Source organism: Eulemur rufifrons, chromosome 30, assembly GCF_041146395.1.
Source record: "Eulemur rufifrons isolate Redbay chromosome 30, OSU_ERuf_1, whole genome shotgun sequence".
Taxonomy (NCBI): Eukaryota; Metazoa; Chordata; class Mammalia; order Primates; family Lemuridae; genus Eulemur; species Eulemur rufifrons.
The window spans coordinates 63,088,951-63,113,987 of record NC_091012.1 but is presented as its reverse complement, the minus strand read 5'-3'; the positions used below and the strand labels follow the sequence as shown (position 1 = coordinate 63,113,987).

The 25,037-nt window shown below is 34.6% G+C and overlaps 1 protein-coding gene across 1 annotated transcript in view; it reads right to left on the bottom strand.

Annotated features, from left to right (window-relative positions):
- Positions 1-25,037, bottom strand: part of NUP62CL (nucleoporin 62 C-terminal like) — a 45,528-nt gene that overhangs the window by 4,650 nt on the left and 15,841 nt on the right. Inside the window, exon 9 of the mRNA XM_069464225.1 lies at positions 21,104-21,170. Coding sequence (XP_069320326.1) covers positions 21,104-21,170 — 67 coding nt within the window. The remainder of the gene's footprint in view (positions 1-21,103; positions 21,171-25,037) is intronic.

The window sequence follows — 25,037 nt, the reverse complement described above, 5'->3', positions numbered from 1 at the left end:
AAAGCAGTGGCCAAGACTGTTCTTTTTATGCTCTCCCTAACTTTCAGGCAAAATAAGCCTACTTGACATTTATGTTTTGTTGGAATGAAGTGTTAACTGCTTTTTTACTTATTACAGCCTAAAAGTGCCATACAGGGTGGTCATTACTTTGAGGGTATAGCTTTTGGTGGGTCTTAGCTACCTATAAGCAAACAAGTACACTGACTATATTTATATTTCTGTTCCTTTCTAATGATTTATTTAACTTGGTGGTTCTTAAATTTGCTCAGGGGCAGAGGACCACAAAATACCATTAGTTTTACCATATAAAACAGTAATTTTCTGCTAGTAAAAATAAGCTGTTGAAGTAAGCATGATAATCTGAGTTTTTCTATTAACATGCACAAATAAACTTGGCCATTTGCTTTAGTGTCTGTTAATGCTTACAAGTGAATAAGCAATAACTGGTACCCAAGAAGAAAGAAAAATTTTACAAGAGAAAAATTAAAAAATTTAAACAATATACAATTGACCCTTGAACAACAGGTTTGGACTGCATGAGTTCACTTATACGTGGATTTTCTTCCACCTCTGCCACCCCTGAGACAACAAGACCAACCTCTCTTCTTCCTCCTCCTCCTCAGCCTACTCATTGTAAACACAACAAAGATGAAGACCTTTATTATGATCCACTTCCACTTAATGAATAATAAATATATTTTCTCTTCCTTAAGATTTCCTTAATAACATTTTCTTTTCTCTAGCTTTATTGTAAGAATAAATATATAATACATATACCAAAATATGTGTTAATTGATTGTTTACATTATCAGTAAGCCTTCTGGTCACCAGTAGGCTATTAGTAGTTAACTGCTGGAGGAATGAAAAGTAATATACTCGGATTTTCGACAGTGTAGAGGGTCAGCACTCCTAACTCCCGGGTTGTTCAAGGTCAATTGTACTTTATTTAATTTTCTTCAGCCAATTGGAAAAACTCTAACGGTATTCAGTTTTTAAAGTATAATATCTCATTCTGTCTTATAACATAGAGACATTGTGCAAGATCATGCTTTAGGAACAAGTGATTTAAATGTTGGCTGTCTACTAAAAGGCCAGAAGAACAGTGTATGTTGAGCATGGCAAAATAAATCCTATTTTTGTAATAAATAACTGCAGGGTGCAATTTTTTTCCCTAAATAACATTTTTTAATGTGATGGAAGCACAAATGAGCACTACAACAAACCATTAACTTGATACCAGAAGTGTCAACATAAGCACAATTTACTAATTTGCTGATTGATACATATTAAATGCAAAGGAGTATATTTATAACAATTTTAAAAAATCAATAAAATGTCAAGAAACACAAGTCAGCAGTATTAAGAGAGCCTTACTATAAATATTTGTCATGTCTTCTAATTGAATTCCCAGGACTACTCCTGTATTAATATAGTTTAAATTTTTTAGGACTTTTATTCTTTAAGGGCAAAAACTGCACCTAGGCACTCACTGCCCAGAGTTCTGGTCCCATGATAAACATAACTGATTGATTGGTTCCTGCCAGCATATTAAATTATACATCATATTTGAAGTAAAATGATAGTAATATGCCATACACATTTTGACATTAAAAATTAATTGTACCTAACAATATGGAAATAAAATAATTCCATTCACAATAGCATCAAAAGAATTATAATACTCAGGAATAAACTAAACAAACAAAGCATAAGACCTGTACACTGAAAACTACAAAATGTTGCTAAGAGACACTAAGAATATCTAAATATTAATAAATGGAGAGATATTCCATGTTTATAGATTGAAAGACTTAATATTAAGATGGCAATTCTCCACAAATTGATCTACAGAGTCAACATAATTCCTGTGAAAATGCCAGCAAGCTCTTTTTTATAGAAATAGTTATTTTAAATGTATATGGAGAGGCAAAGGATCCAGAATAGCCAAAACAATCTTGAAAAAGAAGAACAAACTGTAAGACTTAGACTATCCAATTTTAAAACTTAGTAAGCAAGACAGTGCGGTATTGGCATAGGATACCCATAGAGATCAGTTAAACAGAAACGAAGTCCAGAAATGAAACTTTTTATTTATAGTCAATTCATTTTTGATAAAGGTACCAAGCCAATTCAGTGGTGGCAAGCATAATCTTTTTCAACAAACGGTGCTGGGACAACTGGATATCTACATGCAAATGAAATTGAACCCCCACTTCTATATACAAAAATCAACTCAAGATGGATTATCAACCTAAATGTAAGAGTTAAAACTGTATTTTATTTAAGCCCAGGAGTTTGAGGTTGCTATGAGCTAGGCTGACGCCACGGCACTCACTCTAGCCCGGGCAACAAAGCGAGACTCTGTCTCAAAAACAAAAAAAACAAAAAAAACAAAAAAAAACTGTATTTTAAAAAACAATAACAAATGTCCATCAACTGATGGATAAACAAAATATGGTATGACTATACAATGGAATGCTACACAGCAATAAAAAGGAATAAAGTACTGATACATGTTACAACATAGATGAACCTTGAAAATTTTACATTAAATGAAAGAAACTAGACACAAAAGGCTGCATGTAATATGATTCAATTCATATAAACTGTCCAGAAAGGGCAAATCTCTAAAGACAGAAAGTAGATTGCTAGTTGCCTGAGGTTTGAGTTAGGAATGAGAAACAACCACAAACAGGCAAGAGAAAATTTGGGCCATAATGAAAATGTTCTAAAACTGGATTGTGTGATGTTTGCATAACTCTATAGCCTTAGCTGAAGAGCCATTGGTTAAGATGACATATTTATGTGTTTGAAAGCATTTGAAAAAATTATTATTACCCCCAAAAGATTTTGGTGAAACTGCTTCCAGCTAGTCCCATTCTGTTTTGGGGTTAGGTGTTTTCATCAGCTTAGCCTATTGCAAATATTTTAGGTAAAGACTCAAAGGTTATAAAAAGAGATTTAGTCATTAAACCCAAATACAGCTTTCTACTGTAATTAATTTTTTTATTTTTAAGTTGTAAATGTTATTAGATAACATAAAAATAATGTACTCCCACAAACAATGCTATAATATATTTCTTATTCTCCTAGAAAAACAATTGGGACAGTAGGAGAAAAAAATATCCTGACAGAAAAACAGTCAAAAAACACAAACAGGCAACTTATAAAATGACATACAAATTGTTTATAAACATTTTTTAAATGCTCAACATCATTAGTAACCAGAAGAATGCAAATTAAACTAGGAAAATATTATTTTCACCTATAAATTTTGGTAAGGAATGATCATAATGATGGTGATGGTGGTGCTGGTGATTATAGAAGTAGTAGTAATGGAAAGAGTATAGAAAAATGGTACCCTAATGAATTTCTGGCGAATATATAAAGCAGTGAAACCTACCTGGAAGGAAATATATATATCTAAAGCCTTTAAAACAGACATTACTCCTAATTTAGCATCTTAACTTCTAAGAATTTTATTTCTGTCCAGTAATCATGGATATACCTTAACATTTACCTACAGCTAGGTTTATTGTAGTGTAATTTAAAACAGCAAAAAGTTGGAAACATTATCCAATACGTAACAACGGGCTATTTATTAAATCATGGTATATCAATATAATGCAATATTTAGCAGCCACTAAAATGTATAATATTTAATAACATGGGAAGATATTCAGGTACAAGTCTGCCAGCTTTGTATCTCTTTCTCCCTCAAAAACTGAATAAAGTGTGCTGTGTACATGTCAGAGGACAAATAAATAAAAAACATATATTAGACCCCAAGCTCATGCCAGGCACTGCTAAATTCTGAAGATACAGAAATAATTAAAACATTTTCTTACCAAGAAGCTCAAATTCCAGTAAACAGACATGTAAATAAATAACTGCAATACTATATGATAAATGCTGACACTATATTATATAGAATATGGCATGGATACAAAGAAGGGGATAAATAACTACTAGAATGATGAATAAATGAAGGCTTCAGAGAAGAGATAGCTTATAAACTACATCTTAACAAGGGAGCAGCTACAAGGCAGACAATGACAGGTAGTGTAGTCCAGGCAAAAGAAACCGAATATCCAAAAATATGGAAGATGAAAAGAACATCAGGTGTTTACAAAACCATAAATACTTCTTAGAGTTGAGGCTGGAGAAACAGGGAACGGTTAGGTTATATTGGGTACTTTGTATATAACATGCAAAGAACCAGAATTTATCATTGGGCAATGGGAACTAGTGAGGGGTTTTAATAAAGGGATGACTACAATGGAGTATCATTTTATAAAGATCACACTGACAATATTTTGAAAGTGAATTTGAATGGGGTAAAAGCGGACTGGGGGAAGGAGACCACTAAGGTCTCTAGTTATAGATTAGACACATGCATTTACCACTGTTACATTTCAAAACACCTGTAAAATAGCAGTGAATCGATTTTATTAATAAAAAGAGGAAAAAGATAAAAGCAACCATAAAAAAAAGACAACAAGAAAGGAAACAATAATAAACTTTTGAAAATTGCAACTGGAGGCCAGGCGTGGTGGCTCACGCCTATAATCCTAGCACTCTGGGAGGCTAAGGGGAGAGGATCGCTTGAGGTCAGGAGTTCGAGACCAGCCTGAGCATGAGCGAGACCTCGTCTCTACTAAAAATAGAAAGAAATTATCTGGGCAACTAAAAAAAATATATAGAAAAAATTAGCTGGGCATGGTGGTGCATGCCTGTAGTCCCAGCTACTCGGGAGGCTGAGGCAGAAGGATTGCTTGAGACTGGGAATTTGAGGTTGCTGTGAGCTAGGCTGATGCCACGGCACTCTAGCCTGGGCAACAGAGTGAGACTCTGTCTCAAAAAAAAAAAAAATTGCAACTGGATTTATACTGAAGAACCCTGGAAAAGATATGGAATTAGTAGAACTAGGAAATTCAAAGTGGTGCTGAAAGTGGAGCTGAAGACAGGATTATGAATGAAGAAGCAGACTCCTCTCTCCTTCATATCCTACATCTGGGTGATTTTCCCTACCCAAGTCTGGCAGCTGATTTTTCTTTGGAGAGGGTGAACCAAATAAGCTCCAGATCAGGGACACCAGGCAGAACTGAGGGCAAGGATTCTGTACCAAAACCAGAAATTAAGTGAACACTTACAAGGAATTACGTGAAAGCCTATAAGTTTTACATTAAAGCCTTCAGTCCCTTCTCTAACAGTTTCCAGAACACTGACTTACTGTCTGAGATGGGCATGCTTGTAGCTCTGACTCGGGCGGTGCAAAGGCAATATATGTAACCTAAATGTTTGTACCCTCATAAGTTTTTGAAATAAAAAAAACCACTAGATTTATTAATCTCTAACCAGGAGCTGGAAGATTCTTCTTCAGAGTATTTGACCAGCTGAAGAGACAAATGCTAAATGTAATAGTCAGAGGTCCTCCAATGAAAAGGTCTAGCCAAATTATCCTATAAGTTAATAAGCCCCACCTACAAAATGTTTTAGTGTATCATTCTTAAATATAAAAGGACAACCAAGAATCACCAGACAATTGAGGAAAGCCTCTAACATGAAAAAGATCAAAACAAAACATAAAGAAAGCTGAAAGAAACAATTTGGAAAGAATAAAATGGATATATTTTAAAAATTCATTAATATCCTCAGAGAGATGATACTGAAATCATGAAATAAGAACAGAATGCTATTTAAAAAACACATACACATATATAATCATAAAACACAACAAGCTCTTGCAAAATAAAATTATGGCAGAAATCAAAGATCAAAAGAAAGATTGGAATAGAAGTTGAGTACATACCCTAGAAAATTTAACAAAAATATAAAGAGAAAATAGGGCAGAAAAGAAATTCAGATTGGTCCAGGGCATCAAACATTAGATTAAGATGATTTCCGGAAAGAATAGAGATAACATAGGGAAGGAAATTAGCAGAAATCTAATTCAAGAAAACAGACCCAACCTGTAAGAAACGAGTTCCTTAACTCACCAGTACCAGGCTCAGTGGATGAAACAGATCCACACTAAAGCACATCATCTGAAATTTCAGTACTCAAAGGAAGATCCTAAAATCTTCCATGGGAAAAATAAAGCATGCAAATGAAGAGGTCATACAAGGTTCAGGAATCAGAATGGCCCTAAAAGTTAGAAGATGACAGAACAACTTCAAAAGTTCAAGGAAAAATTATTTACAAGCTAGAATTCAATACCCAATATGATCAATTAGGTGTGAGGGTAGAATAAACATTTTCAGACATGCAAGGTCTCAAAAATTTACTTCCCATATACTCTCTCTAGAGCTGCTGGAATATGGGCTATATCAGAAACAAGGGAATAAACCAAGAAACAGGAAGTGTGAGAGCCATGAAACTGGAGAGCCAGCAAAGAAAGTAGAAAGAATACAAGAATGCTGTGGAAACGAGACCCTAGCTGAGTAGCAGGTCAAGAGAGCAGCAATTACAGATGGAAGAATAGAGACTAGAGGACTCTGGGAGAGATGAATCCAAGAAGATGCAATTGATAGATTTATATTAATAGCAGGGAGTTGGAAAATAAATTACTGGTAAGTATGCAGAAAACTAAGCAAACGAGGAAATAAAATTCAAAGGAAAACCAAAACTTGTAAAAGAAAGAGGATATAGTATGCTACATAATCAGGCTGTGAATAATATTTGTGTAATCGTAATTCAAATATTAAATATTGATCTATGTGAAATTTATCACACATATATAGGAACAATGAGGAAAATATGTGTGTATGTGCATAGAACACACATATACATGTGTGTGTGTGTCTGTGTATGATATAAAAGAGTTAGATCTTTACCTCCCATTTTGGAAAGTCAGTAGAGAAGGCCTAATATGGAAAAACTAAAAAGTAACAGCATACATGATATTTAGAGATATACAAAATTTTAAAAACCCAGCTAAAATAATTGAAAGTTATTTCAATTTATTTGCCCCAGGGGCAAAATAAAATAATTGCCCCTGGGGAGTGGGAAAATGGAGTATGTACAAAGAGCTGATGTTTTTCATAAACTTAAAAATTACTCTACTTTCAAGGTAAGAGACAAAGAAAGCTTGAAATAGAAACATGGCTGTGGGAATCTACTGAAAAGAAAGGATTCAAGAGTTATTTAGGAAGTATAATCATTACTTACTGAAGAAATAAAAATAGCCTGCTTTAGATTCCTGAGTACATAGTTGTAATCTTTAGCTGAGAAAAAGAAAAGGAGTTACAGATCTGGGAGGAACAGAAGAGGGTGAAAATAATAAGTTTAGTTTTAGAAAAATGTAAGTTGAGGTGCCTTCGGTATGTCTATATGTAGATGTTTGTTAACATGGAGCTTTGTAATGGATAGTACAAGAACCATTAGTGAAACTGGTAGTTGGAGATGGCAACTGGGATTAAAAAATAATAAAATGTGGTATACGTACACCATGGAGTATTACTCAACCACAAAAAACAATGGTGAACTAGCACCTCTTACATTATCCTGGGTGGAGCTAGAGCCCATCCTTCGAAGTGAAGTATCACAAGAATGGAAAAACAAGCACCACATGTACTCGCCATCAGCTTGGTACTAACTGATCAACACTTAGGCACTCACATGGAAGTAATATTCATCAGGTGCCGGGCTGGTGGTAGGGGGGGTGGTTGGGATGGGAAACTCACAACTAATGGGTGTAGAGCACGCTGTATGGCAGATGGACACGCTTGTAGCTCTGGCTTGGGCATAGCAAAGGCACTATATGTAACCAAAATGTTTGTACCCCCATAATATTCTGAAATTAAAAAATAAATAAATAAGAGTCAAAAATTAAAAAAAGAGAGAGAATACAGTAGTCCCCCCTTATCCACAGTTTTGCTTTCTGTGGTTTCAGTTACCAGTGGTCAACTATAGTCAGAAAATATTAAATGAAAAATTCCAGAAATAAACAATTCATAAGTTTTAAATTGTATACCATTCTGAGTAGCGTGATGAAATATTGCACTGTTCAGCTCTGTACTGCCCAGGATGTGAACCATCCCTTTGTCCAACATATCCACACTGTATATACTACCCACTCATCCGTTAGCCACTTAGTAGCTGTCTCAGTTATCAGATTGACTGTCACAGTATCGCAGTGCTTATGTTCAAGTAACCCTTATTTTACTTCATAATGGTCCCAAAGTGCAAGAGGAGTGATGCTCGCATATCATTATAATTTTTCTATTTTATTATTAGCTATTATTGTTAATCTCTTACTGTGCTTAATTTATAACTTAAACTTTACCATAGTTATGTATGTATAGAAAAACATAGTATACATAGGGTTTAGTACTATCTGCGGTTTCAAGCATCTACTGAGGGTCTTAGAACATATCCTCTGTGGATAAGAGGGGACTACTGAACTATTTAGAAAGGAGATGTCTAAAATCAATAATCTAAATTCCTACCTTAAGAAAGTAGAAAAAGGGCAAAATTAACCCAAAGCAAGCAGAAGGAAAAAAATAATAAAGCAAAGAGTAGATATTATGAAACTGTAAACAGAAACACCATAGGAAAAAAAAATCAATGAGACAAAAAGCTGATTCTTTGGGAAAAAAATCAATAAAATTAATAAACCTGTAGAAAGACAGGAAAAAAAGTAAAATAGTGAAAATGCAAATCACCAATATCAAGAAACAGGGTATACAACTATATGTTGTATAGCCATTAAAAAGATAAAAAGGAAATCTTATGAACAACTTTATCTTTATAAATTCAACAATTTAGCAGAAATGCACCAATTCCTAAAAAAACCACAAGCTGAAAAACTCAGCCAAGATGAAACAGATAATCTGAATAGTCCTAGAAACATTGAAGAAATTCAATTTGCAATTTAAAAACTCCCCAAAAAGAAATATCTAGGACCAGATAGTTTCACTGAAGAATTCTACCAAACATTTAAAGAAGAATTAATATCAATTCTTTACAAATCCTTCTAAAATATAGAGGCCAGTATTACCCTAATACCAAAACCAGGTAAAGATAGTACAAAAAAACAAACAAAACTACAGACCAATAAATCTCATGAACACATAAAAATCTCTCATACATTTAAAATTCTCGACAAAACACTAGCAAACCAACTCCTACAATATGTAAAAGGAATTATAAACCATGAACAAGTAGAATTTATTCCACATATGTAAAGCTGATTCATTTAAAATGTATTAATGTAATCCACCATATCAATGAGTTAAAGAAGAAAAAGCATATGATTATATCAATTGATTCAGTAAAAGCACTTGACAAAATCCAGTGGAAAATTCATGGTAAAAACTTTCAGCAAGTTAGGAACACAGGAGAATTAACTCAATCTTATAAAAGGCATCTACAAAAAAACCTATAGTTAACATCATACTGAAGGTGAAAGTGTGAAGGCTTTCCATGTAAGATCAGGAACAAAGCAAGGATGTCTGCTCTCATCACTCTTATTGAACATAGTACTGGAAGTTCCAGCCAGTGCAAAAAGGCAAGAGAAAAAATAGATGGCATACGGATTAGAAAGGAAAAAATAATACTGTACCTATTTGCAGATGACATAACTGCCTGTGCAGAAAATCCCAAGGAATCCACAGACACACATATGTACAAAACTCCTAGAACTGTGTTCAGCAAGGTCAAAGAATATAAGATCAGCACACAAAAATTGTGTTTTTACATATTAACAATGAACATGTGAAACAAAATACCATTTACAAGCACCACAAAGAAAATGAAATACTAAGGTACAAGTCTAACAAAACCAAAACATGTACGTGATGTGAATAATGAAAATTACAAAATACTGATGAAAGACATCAAAGAAGACCTAGATAAATTTTGGGACATACCATGTTCATGGATGGGAAGGTTCAACATAGTAAAGATGTCAACTCTCCCCAGATTGATCTATAGGTTAAAAGCAATTCCTATCAAATCTCAGAAAATTTTTAAGGAAGGTAAAACAATCTTGACAGAGAAAACTAAAGTGGGAAGAATCACTCTACCAGATATTAAGGCTTACTATATGGCTACAGTAATGAAAACAGTATGGTATTGGTTGGGGGAAAGACACATAGATCCATGGACTAGATACCTCAGAAAAAGACCCACACGTATATGCCCAACTGATTTTTTAAAATTTCAAAATGTTAAGGGGGTACAAATGTTTTTGATACATGGCTTGAGTCAGGGCTATAAATGTGCCCATTACCTGAATAGTGTTCATTGTACCCATTAGGTTGGGTTTTACCCTTCTCCTCCTCCCCTATCCTCCCTGTTTGATTTCCAATGACTTTTACTTCCCCCTGTGTACTTGTGTGCCCATCAGTTAGTGAGTGGATTAACAAAATGTGGCGTATATATACTATGGAGTACTACACAGCCATAAACAAGGACAAATTAATGCCTTTTGCAGGAATTTGAAAGGAACTGGAGACCACTATTCTAAGCAAAGTATCTCAAGAATGGAAAAACAGATTGATTTTTGATAAGTTGCAAAAGCAATTCAATTGAGGAAGGATAGCTTTTTCAACAAATGGTGCTGGAACAAGTGGATATCTATAGGCAAAACAACCCCAAAACAAAACAAAAAAAACCCCACCTTGATCTAAACCTTCTATCCTATATAAAAATTAAATCAAAATGGATCACATCGTTAAATGTAAAATGTAAAATGATAAAACTTGCAGAAAAAAATATAGGAAAAAATGTTTGGGATAATAGGGTTAGGCAAAAAGTTCTTAGACTTGATACCAAAAGCATGATCCATAAAAGGAAACATGGATAAGTCCATGATGAAGTCAACTTCATCAAAATTAAAATTTTGTTTTGTGAACAATTCTATTAAGAAGATGAATAGATAAGCTACAGACTTGGAGAAAATATTTGCCAACCATATATCTGAAAAAGACTTGTATCTAGACCATATGAAGAATTCTCAAAACTCAACAGTAAAAAACAAATAATTTGGGCTGGGTGCAGTGGTTCATGTCTATAATCCTAGTACTTTGGGAGGCTGAGGCAGGAAGATCACTTGAGGCCAGAATTCAAGACCAGCCTGAGCAACATAGCAAGACCCTGTCTCTACAAAAAATTTAAAAAAAATTAGCCGGGCATGGTGGCACATGCCTGCAGTCCCAGCTAACTTGGGAGGCTGAGGCAGGAAGATTGCTTGAGCCCAGGAGTCTGAGGTTGCAGTGAGATATGATGGCACCACTGCACTCTAAGCTGGGTGACAGAGCAAGACTCTGTCTCAAAAAACAAAAAATTCGATTAGAAAATGGTTGAAAGACATGAACAGACATTTCACTGAAGAGGATATACTGATACAGTAAGCACAGGAAAAGATGTTCAACATCATTGGCCATTGGGGAAATGCAAATTAAAACTGCAATGATATCAGTACACAATTGTCGCAAGAGCTAAAATGAAAAATAGTAAAAACACCAAATGCTTGTGAGGACACAAACTGGGTCACTCATACATTGCTGGTGGGCATATAAAATGGTACAGCTACTCTGGAAAACAATGCGTCAGTTTCTTATAAAACTAAACACATGAAAACCCAGCAATTGCACTCTTGGACATTTATCCCAGAGAAATGAAAACTTATGTTCACATAAGAACCTATAAATAAATGTTCACATAGCAGCTTTATTCATAATATCCAAAAACTGAAAACAGCCCAGATGTCCTGCAACAGGTAAATGGTTAAACAAACTGTGGTAAACCCATACCATGGACTACTACTCAGCAATAAAAAGGATCAAACTATTGATACACACAGCAACTCAATGAATCTCTGGGGAATTATGTTGAGTGGGAGGAATCAGTCCCAAAAGGCTACATGCTATATGATTCCATTTATATAATATTTTGAAATGATAAAATTTTAGGAATAGAGAATAGATTAGTGGTTGCCAGGAGTTAGGAACTGGGGGGCAGGGGAATGTGGTGGAAGGGAGGTGGATGTGGTGATAAAAGGGGAACATGAGAAAACTGTATGGTATGGAACTGTTCTGTATCATGACTATGGTGGTTGATATATAATACAAACCTACACATGTAATAAAACTGTACAGAACACACACACACACACAAAGTAAAAAAGACCAACACACACAAATAAGGTTTTGATTCCCAACCTCTTCTCCTAGAAGTGCCAGTTCAATAGCCACATAATATGACCTCCAATTTATGTCAGGCAACAGTTTTACCAAATCTGTTCTCATTGCTTAGGCCATCTTTTCAGCCTTCACCACATGTTCCCTCATTTTTTGTTGCCTGCCTGCTAAGCCAATTTTACATTTTAAGGTTTTAGTTACTGTAGAATCTACCTTCTATATTAGTTAGGGTATGCAGCTGTTTAAAAACAATCTTGAAATCTTAGGAACTTAACATAATTAAGGTTTATTTCTCATTCAGAAAGGGAGGGAGGGAAGAGGGTGAGAGGGAGGAGAGAAGGGATGAGGGGGTGGAGAGGAAACGGGGGAGAGAGAAACTATTTTCCCAGTAGTCATAGCTACTTTTAAGAAGATATCCAATTTATAAAAATTAAAGTAACATTCAAAAAAAATATACTTGAATTCTTAGTGCTAACTATCTCTGAATGTGAAGAAGAGTGCTTATGGAGATGTACAAAACTCCATCTCTGTCATGAGAATTCACATCTGGGTGTTGCCACTGATACATTAAGGTAGTGACAAGATACCCTGTGTACAGCACTGCCCTTCATGCAAAATTAATAATAAAAATACATTTAATAAAAAAATACATTAATAAAAAATACATTTCAAGGAAGGGTATAAAAGGAAAGGATGAAGACAGTATTCTGAATTATTGGAGGCAGAGTCATGGTAGTAGAATTATTACATTTTAAGTGGTCTTCATTCAGTCATCCTGTTGAAATATTACTTATTCATCTCATTTCAAATTTGATCTCTTCCAGGAAACGAACTAAAGATTTTCTTGTCTTTCTTTTACCATACTCCACCCACTCACTCTGTACCTGTTCAAGGCAGAGGTGCCACTGATGTTTATACCTCCTACATTGAGTAACACAGTGCCTCGGCACATAGTAGGTGCTTTGTATTTAGAGTTACAACTACTCTGGTTTCAACTTGCATCTAAAATAATACCTTCTGAGAAAATAACTCACAATCTACACATCCAATAAAGGGCAAATATCCAGAATCTACAAAGAACTCAAGCAAATCAGCAAAAAAACCCCCACAAACAACCCCATTAAAAAGTGGGTAAAAGATGTGAACAGAAGTTTTTCAAAAGAAGATAGACAAATAGCAAGTAAACACATGAATAAATGTTCAACATCACTGATCATCACGGAAATGCAAATTAAAACCACAATGAGATATCACCTTACTCCTGTTAGAATGGCTTTTGTTAAAAAGTCCAAAAGAAATAGATGCTGGTGTGGATGTAGAGAAAAAGAAACACTTATACACTGTTGGTGGGACTACAAATTAGTAGTATAACCCCTATGGAAAACAGTATGGAGATTTCTCAAAGAACTAAAACTAGATCTACCATTTGATCCAGCAATCCGACTACTGGGTATCTATCCAAAGGAAAAGAAGTCATTTTATCACACTCAAATGTTTACTGCAGCACAATTCACAATTGCAAAGATGTGGAATCAACCCAAGTGCCCATCAATTCATGAGTAGATTAACAAAATGTGGTATATGTATACCATGGAGTACTATTCAGCCACCAAAAGGATTAATTAATGCCTTTTGCAGCAATTTGGAAGGAACTGGAGATCATTATCCTAAGTGAAGTATCTCAAAAATGGAAAAATAAACACCACATGTACTCTCTAATAAATTGGAACTAACCGATGGGCACACAAGCGAATAGAGGGAAGTAAAAGTCACTGGAAATCAAGCAGGGGAGAGAGGAGAGGAAGGGGGGTAAAAACCCACCTAACAGGTACAATAAACACTATTCGGGTGATGGGCACATTTATAGCCCCGACTCAAGCCATGTAACAAAAACATTTGTACCCCCTTGGTATTTTAAAATAAAAAAAACCCTTTCTCTACCTCCAAAAAATAAAAAATGAAATAAAATAAAATAACACCTTCCAATTATACAGCACTTCAATTTTCAAATGCCTCTACACATTACTTTATTTGATTCCTACAATACCCTGGGATGGAGCAAATAATTAAAAACTCAGGAAGGTTAAGTAAATTCTCAAAGGCCAAAGCTAATGAGAATTTATACTAGGATCTGTATCGTTAGACCCCCATCTAACAGTGCTTTTTCTATCACAGTGCACCTGTTTGTCAAGTTCTGTGAAATTTTTAAATAAAAAGTACTATGCTGAGCTAACTGGCACCAAAGCACAAGGACAACAATTATTTTTTGTCCTTTCAAACGCTGAAGTGCTCAGAATGAGACTAGCCTAGCTGAATTCCATCTGAGGAGGTTTAACTGGTGAAATACCATCCAGGTCATTTTATCTATGAGGTGGTCATTGAGCATAGGCCCCCAAAACAGCATTATAGTAAGGCTCCAGTGTACTAAATTTGTTTTTTTAGTCACTAACAGGAAGAAAATTGCTTTCAAGAAAAATCTATCTTTCTCACAAACAATATATATTCTGCTATTTGGGAGTAATTTAAATTATGTTACATATAATTCATCTGGGGAGGCTCTCCAGATTGAGGAAATTCACTTGGGCACAAAATGTACATAAGTAGGATTAGTGAGAAATCTAATTTTGCAGATGTATTGAGTGTATTTCAAATCTGGATTTACATACAGAAAAGGAAGTTTGGGAAGTGGAGCTCTGAGAATGTTAACCATCATATACTCTTTCCTAACAGAAGCTGAAGACTTGCTACATTCTAATCTTAGTACCCTAATCTAACCTACAAGAAGTTCTTCAGAATCAAGGGACAAAGGTATGACAATGAATCTATTTTGTCTGTAAAGGGGAGCAGACATGAGCAAGTGGCTCATTAAACAATGAAAAGACATAAAACACCTTTTAATTAACTGCAATGGGAAGAACCAAGTGTCTCTATTAGAGCATAAGAGACCCTAAAAATGAACCTCACAAACAGAGATGTCTTTGTGTTGCTGCCACACCTCTGGCAGAACAAGGGCATTTGCTTCTCAGGTATCTGAAATGGAACATTACACTCAAGAACAGAAGAGATGACCTCACCAATCAACCAACACCACCAGAATTTCCCGAAGAATTTAAGAAAAAGAAGAGGTTAAAAAACAAACAAATGAAAAAAACTTGATCAGTAAATCAGTAAAAATCAGATTCTATTCTAGAAAATGAAAGAGGAAGAAAACACTTTAATCGAAATTTAATTGACAGCATTTGGGATCTCAGCATTTGATACTCTTCAGATACGAGAAAGCTGAAAGTAATTAATATTTTTAAAATCTTTCTTGTCTGACCAAGGCTTCTAATAAAAAATCCAACACCAAAAATATCTAATTTAAAACGATCTCCTCAAACAATATTAATTGGATAAAAACAGATGTATGATTATGACATATCACACAAAGCTGCTTCTCTAAAATAATCCTAAAGGCATTTTATGCAAGAATTAGTTATATCATGATAGATGACTAAGAATGTTTTACATCAAAAAAATAAGGTGTTGGCCAGGCGCGGTGGCTCATGCCTATAATCCTAGCACTCTGGGAGGCCAAGGCGGGTGGATTGTTTGAGCTCGGGAGTTTGAGACCAGCCTGAGCAAGAGTGAGACCCCGTCTCTACTAAAAAAATAGAAAGAAATTAGCTGGACAACTAAAAATATATAGAAAAAAATTAGCCGGGCACGGTGGCGCATGTCTGTAGTCCCAGCTACTCGGGAGGCTGAGGCAGGAGGATCACTTGAGCCCAGGAGTTTGAGGTTGCTGTGAGCTAGGCTGACGCCACGGCACTCTAGCCTGGGCAACAGAGCAAGACTGTCTCAAAAAAAATTAAAAAATAAGGTGTTCATAGACATTCAGCCCAGTACTAATGGGACTCTATTTTGGAAATATTACAAGATCCCTTATGGAATTTTTAGTTACTCTAAGGAGTAATTCTTTGTGCCATAAATAGCAGCCTAAATGTTGTGAGCAGCTATCAAATAATCATGTGGTTCTATTCCATATGAGACTGCAATGATTACAGATGAAATATATTTTAGTCTTGAAGCTTTGAGACACTTCATGAAAGAGGTAAAATGCCATGAAAACACTCAGTGAATTTTCAAATAATGACAAGTATAAGATTTTCCATTGCCCATTCCTTCATTGTGGTGTTTGATAAATATTAATGAACACGAAAATGGTTTGGTATATGAAGAAACAGAAAATGCATATCCTTTACCCCACCTCTCCTCTCTAGGGGAAGTAGCTCCATATATTTAAAAAAAGTAAGGAATTGGCTCAGATGGATTGCCAGCTCTGTCATAAGTGGTCCCAAAAGAGCTGGAGTTGCCGCCGTTTCAATGACTGCCAACTGAGAAGACAGATGTGACTGCAGCATTGCCATCAAGCCAACCTCGAAATAATACTGTAAATTTTTATAATGAGAAAGACAAGAGGGGAAACTGGTATTTGACTATAGTTACTATTAACTTTCAATTATCTACACTAATCAGGGGGAAAAGACGTACCAACAATGTTAATGGATAAATATCAAATTTTAAAACTGGTCACTATCTGCACATGTTCATTCCTTAATTCAATACTCTTACATTTGTCTCTGATCCCTTTCTACTTTGGTCCCATCACTGTTGGTTTCCACATGAGTTAGAGGAAGAAAGGGGCCTGATTCTCTGTAACTTATTCATGGACATTGAAAAGTTGCTTGAGAGTGTAATATTTTAATATATTTAAAGTATAATGTTTCATTTCCAACTCACTTTGAAAGAGCTGATGTTTTATTTAAATATGTGATCCTATTAGTGTAACAGTTGCTATGTTTTATGATGGAAAAAATTTGTATTGACATTAAAGATATTAAATCATAAAAACATTGCCCCGAAATGTTTTGAGATAAAGATTTGACTTCATATATGTTAAAGATTTTTCTTTAGTAAAAAAGGTAATATTTGTATTGTTAAAATAACACATTCATTAGCTTTTCTATAACTATTATTTGAATGTGAATAAATGGATTCATTGAGCTTAATCTTAAAACTTTTCAGCCCACAGACCATTTCAGCAGGCATGATCCAAATAACTGTTAAAAAGCAAAATAAAATAACAAAAACAACCTCTCTTAGACACCCTAATTAAGTCCTGCCTCTCTCCATTTCTTGATCATGTCATTTCCTGATATGAAAAAGAAAGGCTCCTTGAGTGGGAATGACAAAAAGGAGCCCAGCAGGCTTTTCCCCGTTCTTTATCATGGCCTCCTTTGTGTCAGTTGAGAACCTATACGAAATTTCATCAGTTCTCCAGCTCAAATGAATATTTAGCAAAAAAGTAACTCCCAGTAATCATTACACTCCATCATCTTATTCTTTTGATCCTATGTTGACTGAGAACTTTCTTTACCCAGACACCTAAAACTTATATCCCACCCAAAGTACTATCATACTCTGAAAATTTTTGTCCTCTACTATTAGGTACATGACTAAGATTTTTTTTTACATTGTGTGATGCAGAGCATACCAGAAGAAAGAATACCATTCTGGTAATAAGAAAACCTGGATCCTGGTCCTAGTTATGCCACTAATTAACCATGTTCTTAAGGAAGTCATTCAACCTCTCTGGACCACAGTTTCTTCATTTAAATGACATAGTCCCTTTCAACGCTAACAACCTTAATTTTACTAAGGAAACACTGGTTGAAAGCCTTGAGATTTCATTTATGATGAGGATCCCCAGCAAGAGAAAAATCACTATAATTTTTCTTTATAGCCCAAATTACATTTTGACAACCCCCCTCAACTCCACCCAAGAAACATTGCTGACCATAGAAAAACATGCAACGGACAGGAAGATAAATGAGTCAAACTTTGTATAATCTCATTCTTCAATGTTTTTCATTTACTGACATTCTCCCATATCTCAGCTGTTGTTAAAACTTCTCTAGGTAAGTGGTTTTTAATGATAATCTACCTGGAATTGCCTTCTCTAGACTCAATTTAATAGCTACCTTTTGAACCACGTGAGCCTTCTTTTCTCTCACCCCGCCTCATATACATAGTAAATTCTGATCACCAGTAACCACTTCTTCTATTACCATTTGCTGACATTGTTTTCTTTTAAGCCTTACAAAACCCCTAGAAGGTAGATACTATCCCTCATTTTAAAAATGAGGATAAAGACTCAGATTAAGTCATAATAAAGGTCACACAACTATTAAGTGGTAATGCCTTGACTTGATCCCTACCCTACCTATCTGATTCAGAAACCTCTCCCTATCAGGTAATTTTTTTAAATATTAAAGAAATATACAATATACTTCCCTCAGATGATTGAAAACAGTTTAGAAAGGGATAGGACATTTCTTCCTCTAACACAGGAGAGAAGGAAGTAAAGATGAATGATGATATAGGTATGTCTGGAGGGAGAAGTTCATGGTTGATAACCTCATTAATGCGGAAAATGAAGAATCCAAATGCCAAATAAAAAATGTGTATGATTTTAAGGCCACATCTTTAGAAATAGTAACCCTGATTGGTTAACTAGGTCTCATCTGTCTCAACCCTCGAGGTCTCAGTATATTCCATATTTAGGCAAAGTCTATCAAAATGATTTTCCCCCAATTTTCATTTTAAATCTATAGGAAAGTTGAGAGAATAGTAAAAAAAATCACACACTTGTATGCCTTTTACCTAGATTAACCCACTGTTACCATTTTGCCACAAATTGCTAAATTTCTCTTTGCAAATGGTTTTTGCTGAATCACTTGAAAGTAAACTACAGACATGAAAATTCTCTAAATAATGTAGCCTGTATCTTCTAAAAATAAGGATATTTTTCTGCATAACCATAATAACTATCACACCTAGGAAAATGAACAATTCCTAAATATCACTTAATATATAGTCCATATTCAGTCCCCCAATTATCCTAAATTTTCTTTTTGGTTTTGAACAGTATCTAATCAAGGTCAACATGGTAGACATGAATGTTATGTTTCTTTTCACCTAAGACTTTCCTCTTAATTTTTTGGTTTTGAATTTTTTTGTTTCACATGACTCACTGATTGACTTTTTGAAGAGTCCAAGCCAATTATCTTTCAGAATGTCTCACACACAGAATGTCTGATTATTTTCTTGTGATTAGATTCAGGTTAAACATTTTGGGTCAGAATACTACATCACCTTTCAGAATGTCTCACATGTAGAATGTTGATTATTTTCTCATGATTAGATTCAAGCTAAACATTTTTTATAAGAATACTACATAAGTGATGCTGTGTACTTTTTATCATGTCAGCATGAGGCACATAATGTCAAGTTATCCTACTATTGGGGAGGCTAGGTTTGATCACTTCATTAAAATAGTGCATGTCAGATAGCCCTGTTGTAAAGGCACATTTTCTCCTTTGTCATTATTAAATAATCTGTGGAGTGATACTTTAGAGATCACATAAATATCTATTCCCCAACAATCTTAAACTCATTAGTTTTAGCATTGTCTAAATCGATTATACTGGGGCTGCAAAATAGCGATTTTCCTCATAGAATTGTACAATTAAAATGGGTGAATTTTATTATATGTAAATTATGCCTCAATAAAATTGTTTTTAAAATATTAACTCAGTAAATTATAGTCCGTATTTGGTCCATTTCCTGCTAGGATATTTTTCTGCCAAGAAATAACTAATAGTTGTGATATTTCATAAATGAGGTAGGGTATCCAAGATCCAGGTGAGCTTAATAAAAGTGTTCTGTTGAAAGTTTTTTAATGGTGGTTTTCTAATTCTATCATTCCTTCTATAATTATCCCTATACCTCCCATTTCTCTCTCTCTCTCTCTCTTTTTTTTTTTTTTTTTTTTTTGGAGTATCACTGTGGACTCTTTTTTTTTACCCTCAGTGTATTATAATCTGTTACTGTTGTTATTCTTTTTGAGGTTCAAACCACCCTAAGTGGCCAGCAGGAGTCCTTTTTCAAGCACAATCTTGTGCTCTGATATAACCTCATTAGTCTTTGAACAATGTTTCCTTTCTTGCACAATAAGTCTCAAGCTCACCCTGTACTTCCTTGCCTGAGACCTGAAATCAGGCATTTCCCAAGAAGATTTGGTTCCTTTCAGTAAGAATAGTATTTAGAAACCAAGATCTAGGTATTGGGTATGCTCATTGCTTCTTGGGTATCTGTCATTGCTTCTAGGCCCTTTCCATGTACAGAACAATAGGAATGCATACTGGTATTCTCAATTCAAATTTATATTACAAATATAAAAGAAGGAAAGGAAAAATAGTTTGTATCTCTTTGATCTTTTAATGAAAAATCTTGATTTCTATTATCATTAATATGCATTTTCTTTATTCTACAATATATATGAAATGGTAGTCATAATGGTATTATAATTCTGAAACTAATAATGAACCTATTAAGAAAGTTTAAGATTTCTTTGCAGTTCTTTTTATTCTTAGGACCACATCCTAGTAAGGATACATTATCAAGCACACTATGTTCAAAAGTTACCTGAACTGAATGATTATGCTATAAATTAGTTACACAGGTTTGTTTGGTTTCAGTATGTACTCAATTTTAGTATTTGTCTTTCTTCACATTATTTTTGGCTTAATTCTAATATTTGTATATAAAACATTTACATGGAAGTCAAAACTGTATAAAAAGATATATTCTGAAGTCCTGCTTCTATCCTTATTCCTTATATCCCATTCCTATCCACTTTCTATTTTCATTAATTTCTATTTTATCCTATCTGTGTTTCATTTTATAAAAATAAGCAATTATAATTTTTCAGAACTGATGTAGGCATACCATGAGTTAAGCAACACTCCTACAACTGAACTCTAATGTGAGTGTGGTCATGAAGCACACAACCTGACTTATATCACATTTTCTCCTTGCAATACATAGAGTTTGGCACACAAATAAACTCCCACCTGTATTCTGATCAATCCACCACAGAGAGTTCACATGAGCATTCAGAATTTTGCAGATCTGCTGGAGCTAAAAATACATACAAGACTTTTTAGATTATGAATATTCTGAAGTAGTAAACACAAAATAAACATAAGAAATTGAAATTAGGAAGTGACTTTCAATTTCTTCTGGTAAAAATGAATGGAGAATGTACTAAATATTAATGGCTTTTTTTGCTATTTCATATTTGCAATGCTTATTACCTTTATGTATTAGTTCAATCTAATTATTTTGTAACTGTCAGAAACTGGCTACCTATAATTCAATAAGAAACTGACTACCATAGTACAAAAATGAAGAACATTAAGAAACATTTCACAAGACAAGAAATTCATATAAAGAATTAAAAATAGCACTATTTGTCAACCAAATCAGCAATTTTTTAAGAATGGTAATACTCGGTTTTCAAGTATGTGGGAAAAATAGGTACATTCATATACAGGCAATAGTAATATAAATTGACTCATCTTACATTTTCAAAATGTACATTTTTACAATATATATCAAAAGTTTTAAAATATTCATAACTTTTGACTCAGTATATTCTACTTCCAGGAGCCTATTCACAGGAAATAATCAAATCTAAATAAAACAGAACTATTTTATATCAACCAAAAATTGGAAACAATCTCTCTACCAATTAAACAATGATTAAATTTATTATGGTAAAGTCACCTCTAACAAAATCTTAGCATGCCATTAAAACTCGTGTTTTCAAACTATGGTGAAAATTTTGGGAAAAGACCCTGAAAGAATATTAATTGAAGACAGAATACAAAAATCTATATAGGTATGTTTCTAGTACTATTTAAAACAAAAGAAGTATTTTTACCAGCATAGCAAAAAGACTAGAAAGAAATATACCAATATATTAGAAGGGTATTGGTAATATAGGTGATTTAATGTTTTTATGGATTTTGTAAGAAAATGTGACTGAGTAACACAGAGCATAATATGAACTTGCTCAATAAAAATTTTAGATATCAGGTGTTCTCTCCCATCCACCCCTGAAAGGGAGAATAAAAACAGGTAAATCCCATCACCATGAACACTGGAACACAAAGCTGCTATTTTTCTACCCTAGTATATGGCCCATAGTAATGAAGCTTTGTTGATGTGGTTACAATACATTATCTTATTTATTGTAACAATAGGAATCTTGTTGTTCAGAAAATGTTTTTCCAGCTTTCTGCCCAAGGATTTATGCTATCTGTGAAAAGAGATGAGTTATTGCTGATTTCTTGCTTCTTTTGTTCTGCCATTAAGGCAGCAATTACCCTTTTATTCACTCACCCTAAACATCCCAATCACCCCTGCCAGGAAAAACAAAAAGACTCAAACCATTTACTACCCACTACTAAAATAAAGTAAAACAATCTAAGTCTTAGTAGAGAAAAAGGATAAAGACAGAATTACAGTCTCCTTTTACTTACTCTGTTGAGAATACTATTACATTAATTCAACACAGAGGGACTATACATCAGCTCTGCTTCACGTCTAAATCTCCATAGATTTATCTATGCATCAAAATTCTATTACAACAAACAATTTTGAATTTTGGAATTGTCATAGTAATCTAATGTTTGATTTGTTGAGCCTAAGAAATATTGATTTATAGAAATGCCCCACATATTTTTAGAGACAGAAATGATTTGAGGAGTCTTGCAAGGCTTTGCCCTAAAGGAAAATGTAAACATGTTAGTTCGCATCTCAAAAGCTGCCTCGCCTCAGGAGGGCATTCCAATGGTCAGTAGCAGCTGCATCCCAAGCTTGAGGCCCTCACCTGCTATGAAAGACAAAGCAGGTTTTGTATGGAGCCACGGCATGCCAGCATGCCGGAGCCGAGCAACAAAGACAGGCCACCGGAGATGAGAGCTGATCAGTAAGATATGCTGCCCGAGCCCGGCCCAGACAGAACCTTGCAGTTCAAGTAATTAGCATAAGAGACAGCTCATGTTTTACTTCCGAAATTTCTGTTCTAATACACAATAACTAGAGCCACGATGTCTCTGTTTTTGCTAAACTAATAGCCTTACCATAAAACTTAAAAGTTTGCCCTAAGAAGATTTTATAACTCATTGTTCACCTAGATAGAGTTAGCTGAAGGATCTGTAGTAGCCTTTTAGAAGACTTTGACCCTAAACCAAACTACTTGTTATTATGTAAATTCTGTTACCCTTGGCAACCGAAAACTTGTACCTGTGCTGTAAGTATCCATGTAAAACTTCAGTCTGGGTTGCATTTCCGCAGAAAGGGATATAACCTTCCAGGCACCGTGCTTTGTCTATCTTTATAAATCTTTACTTTATAATCTATATCTTTGGCTCTGTGTATTATTTTTATTTCTGTTTCCTATTATTTTTTCCTCCTTTGCAAGGACCCCTGTCTGAGGGACCCGAACTTTTGCTGGGAGCGTAGCTAACTCCCCGCAAATTGGAGTAGTCGGCAGGATTTTCCGATAGGGTCTTGAAGGCAAAAGGCTTTGCTTCAAAGGAAGAACATTCCTGTATTGCGTCGCAAGGGACCTGGAGAAGGCTAAAAGTCACGTGTGCGTCTACCCAGAGAGAGGTAAGTGAAAATCTCTAGGGCAAAGTAAGTTAAGATTAATATTCTGCCCAGAATAAAATAATGAGAAAGACTATCTCTTCTTAATATGTGGAATTGTTGTGAGCTTTATTAAAGAGGACTGGAGTAGTTGCCAAAAAGAAAGATCTTGAGGAATTGTTACATTTAATTTTCAAACACTGTGATTGGTTTCCACCGTCGGATGAGTTCAAGCTGCAGCAATGGCAGTTGGCGCTAAAAACATTACGAAAAGCATTCCATAAAGGAGAAAAGATTTCTCTACATATTTGGCAACTCTGCTCTTCAATTACCCAAGCTCTACAGCTATTTCATTCTGATTCAGAATCTTCTAGTGAGACGGAGGATTTCCGTCCTAAAAAAGCTTAGTGGAAGATCCAAAGCCTGTTTTTTGCGGAAAGGAAGAAGTCATATATGAGCTTCCCTCTGCTTCAGGTCAGCATAAGATAGAGCCAGTAGAAATGGCCACTGACCCTTCATTTGGGTCTGTAAAAATAAAAAAGGAGCCCTGCATTGATTAAAAGAAAATCTGTATTTTATAAACTCTTGATCATCTGTGTGAACACAGGGAGATGGCAGGGATAATCCAAGATTATTTTATATTTGCCTTTGCTCAACTTTAGATTCACCCAAAGTAGAGAATGGCATAATTTTTATAGCTGGAAGGGACTTAAGATCATTTAGTCCATCCTTGACATTTTGCAAAAGAAGGAACTAAGACCCAGAAAGATTAAAGGACTTGAACAAAATTCTAATGCTTTCACAGCTATAACGCACTGTGTCTTTATAATTAAAAAAGCTGGTAATATGTATGTAAAGAACTGTCTATACATAATTTGACAAAGAGCTTACCAAAGAATAATCACCACTTATATATGTCATTCATCTTCACCTACTCAGATCCTGGCCCCCTACTAATTATAATTATCTTTATAGGAAGAACAATGGGAGCTCCCACAATGGGAGATTCCTCTTACCATTACTGCTATGGACAGGGAATGGGAAAAGGAGGACTCCATTTAGCTGCTAAGACAATAGGGGAAAGTACAGGAAATAAGCTCTTCAATTAGAGTATAGAAAAAAGAAAAAAGAAAAACAATTCTTTCTCACCACCAAATTAATTCATGGTGTCTCAACTCAATTGGAGCTCCAGCTGTATTTTCCAATGATATAATGCATTTATATTATGAGCTAAGTAGTATTCTATGGGGCAGGTGGAAATCTAATAACTATATTTAATAAAGTTTCTATGGAAAAATATATGTTAAATCTCAAATAGTTAATTACCAAACTTTTAAAATATAACCTAAC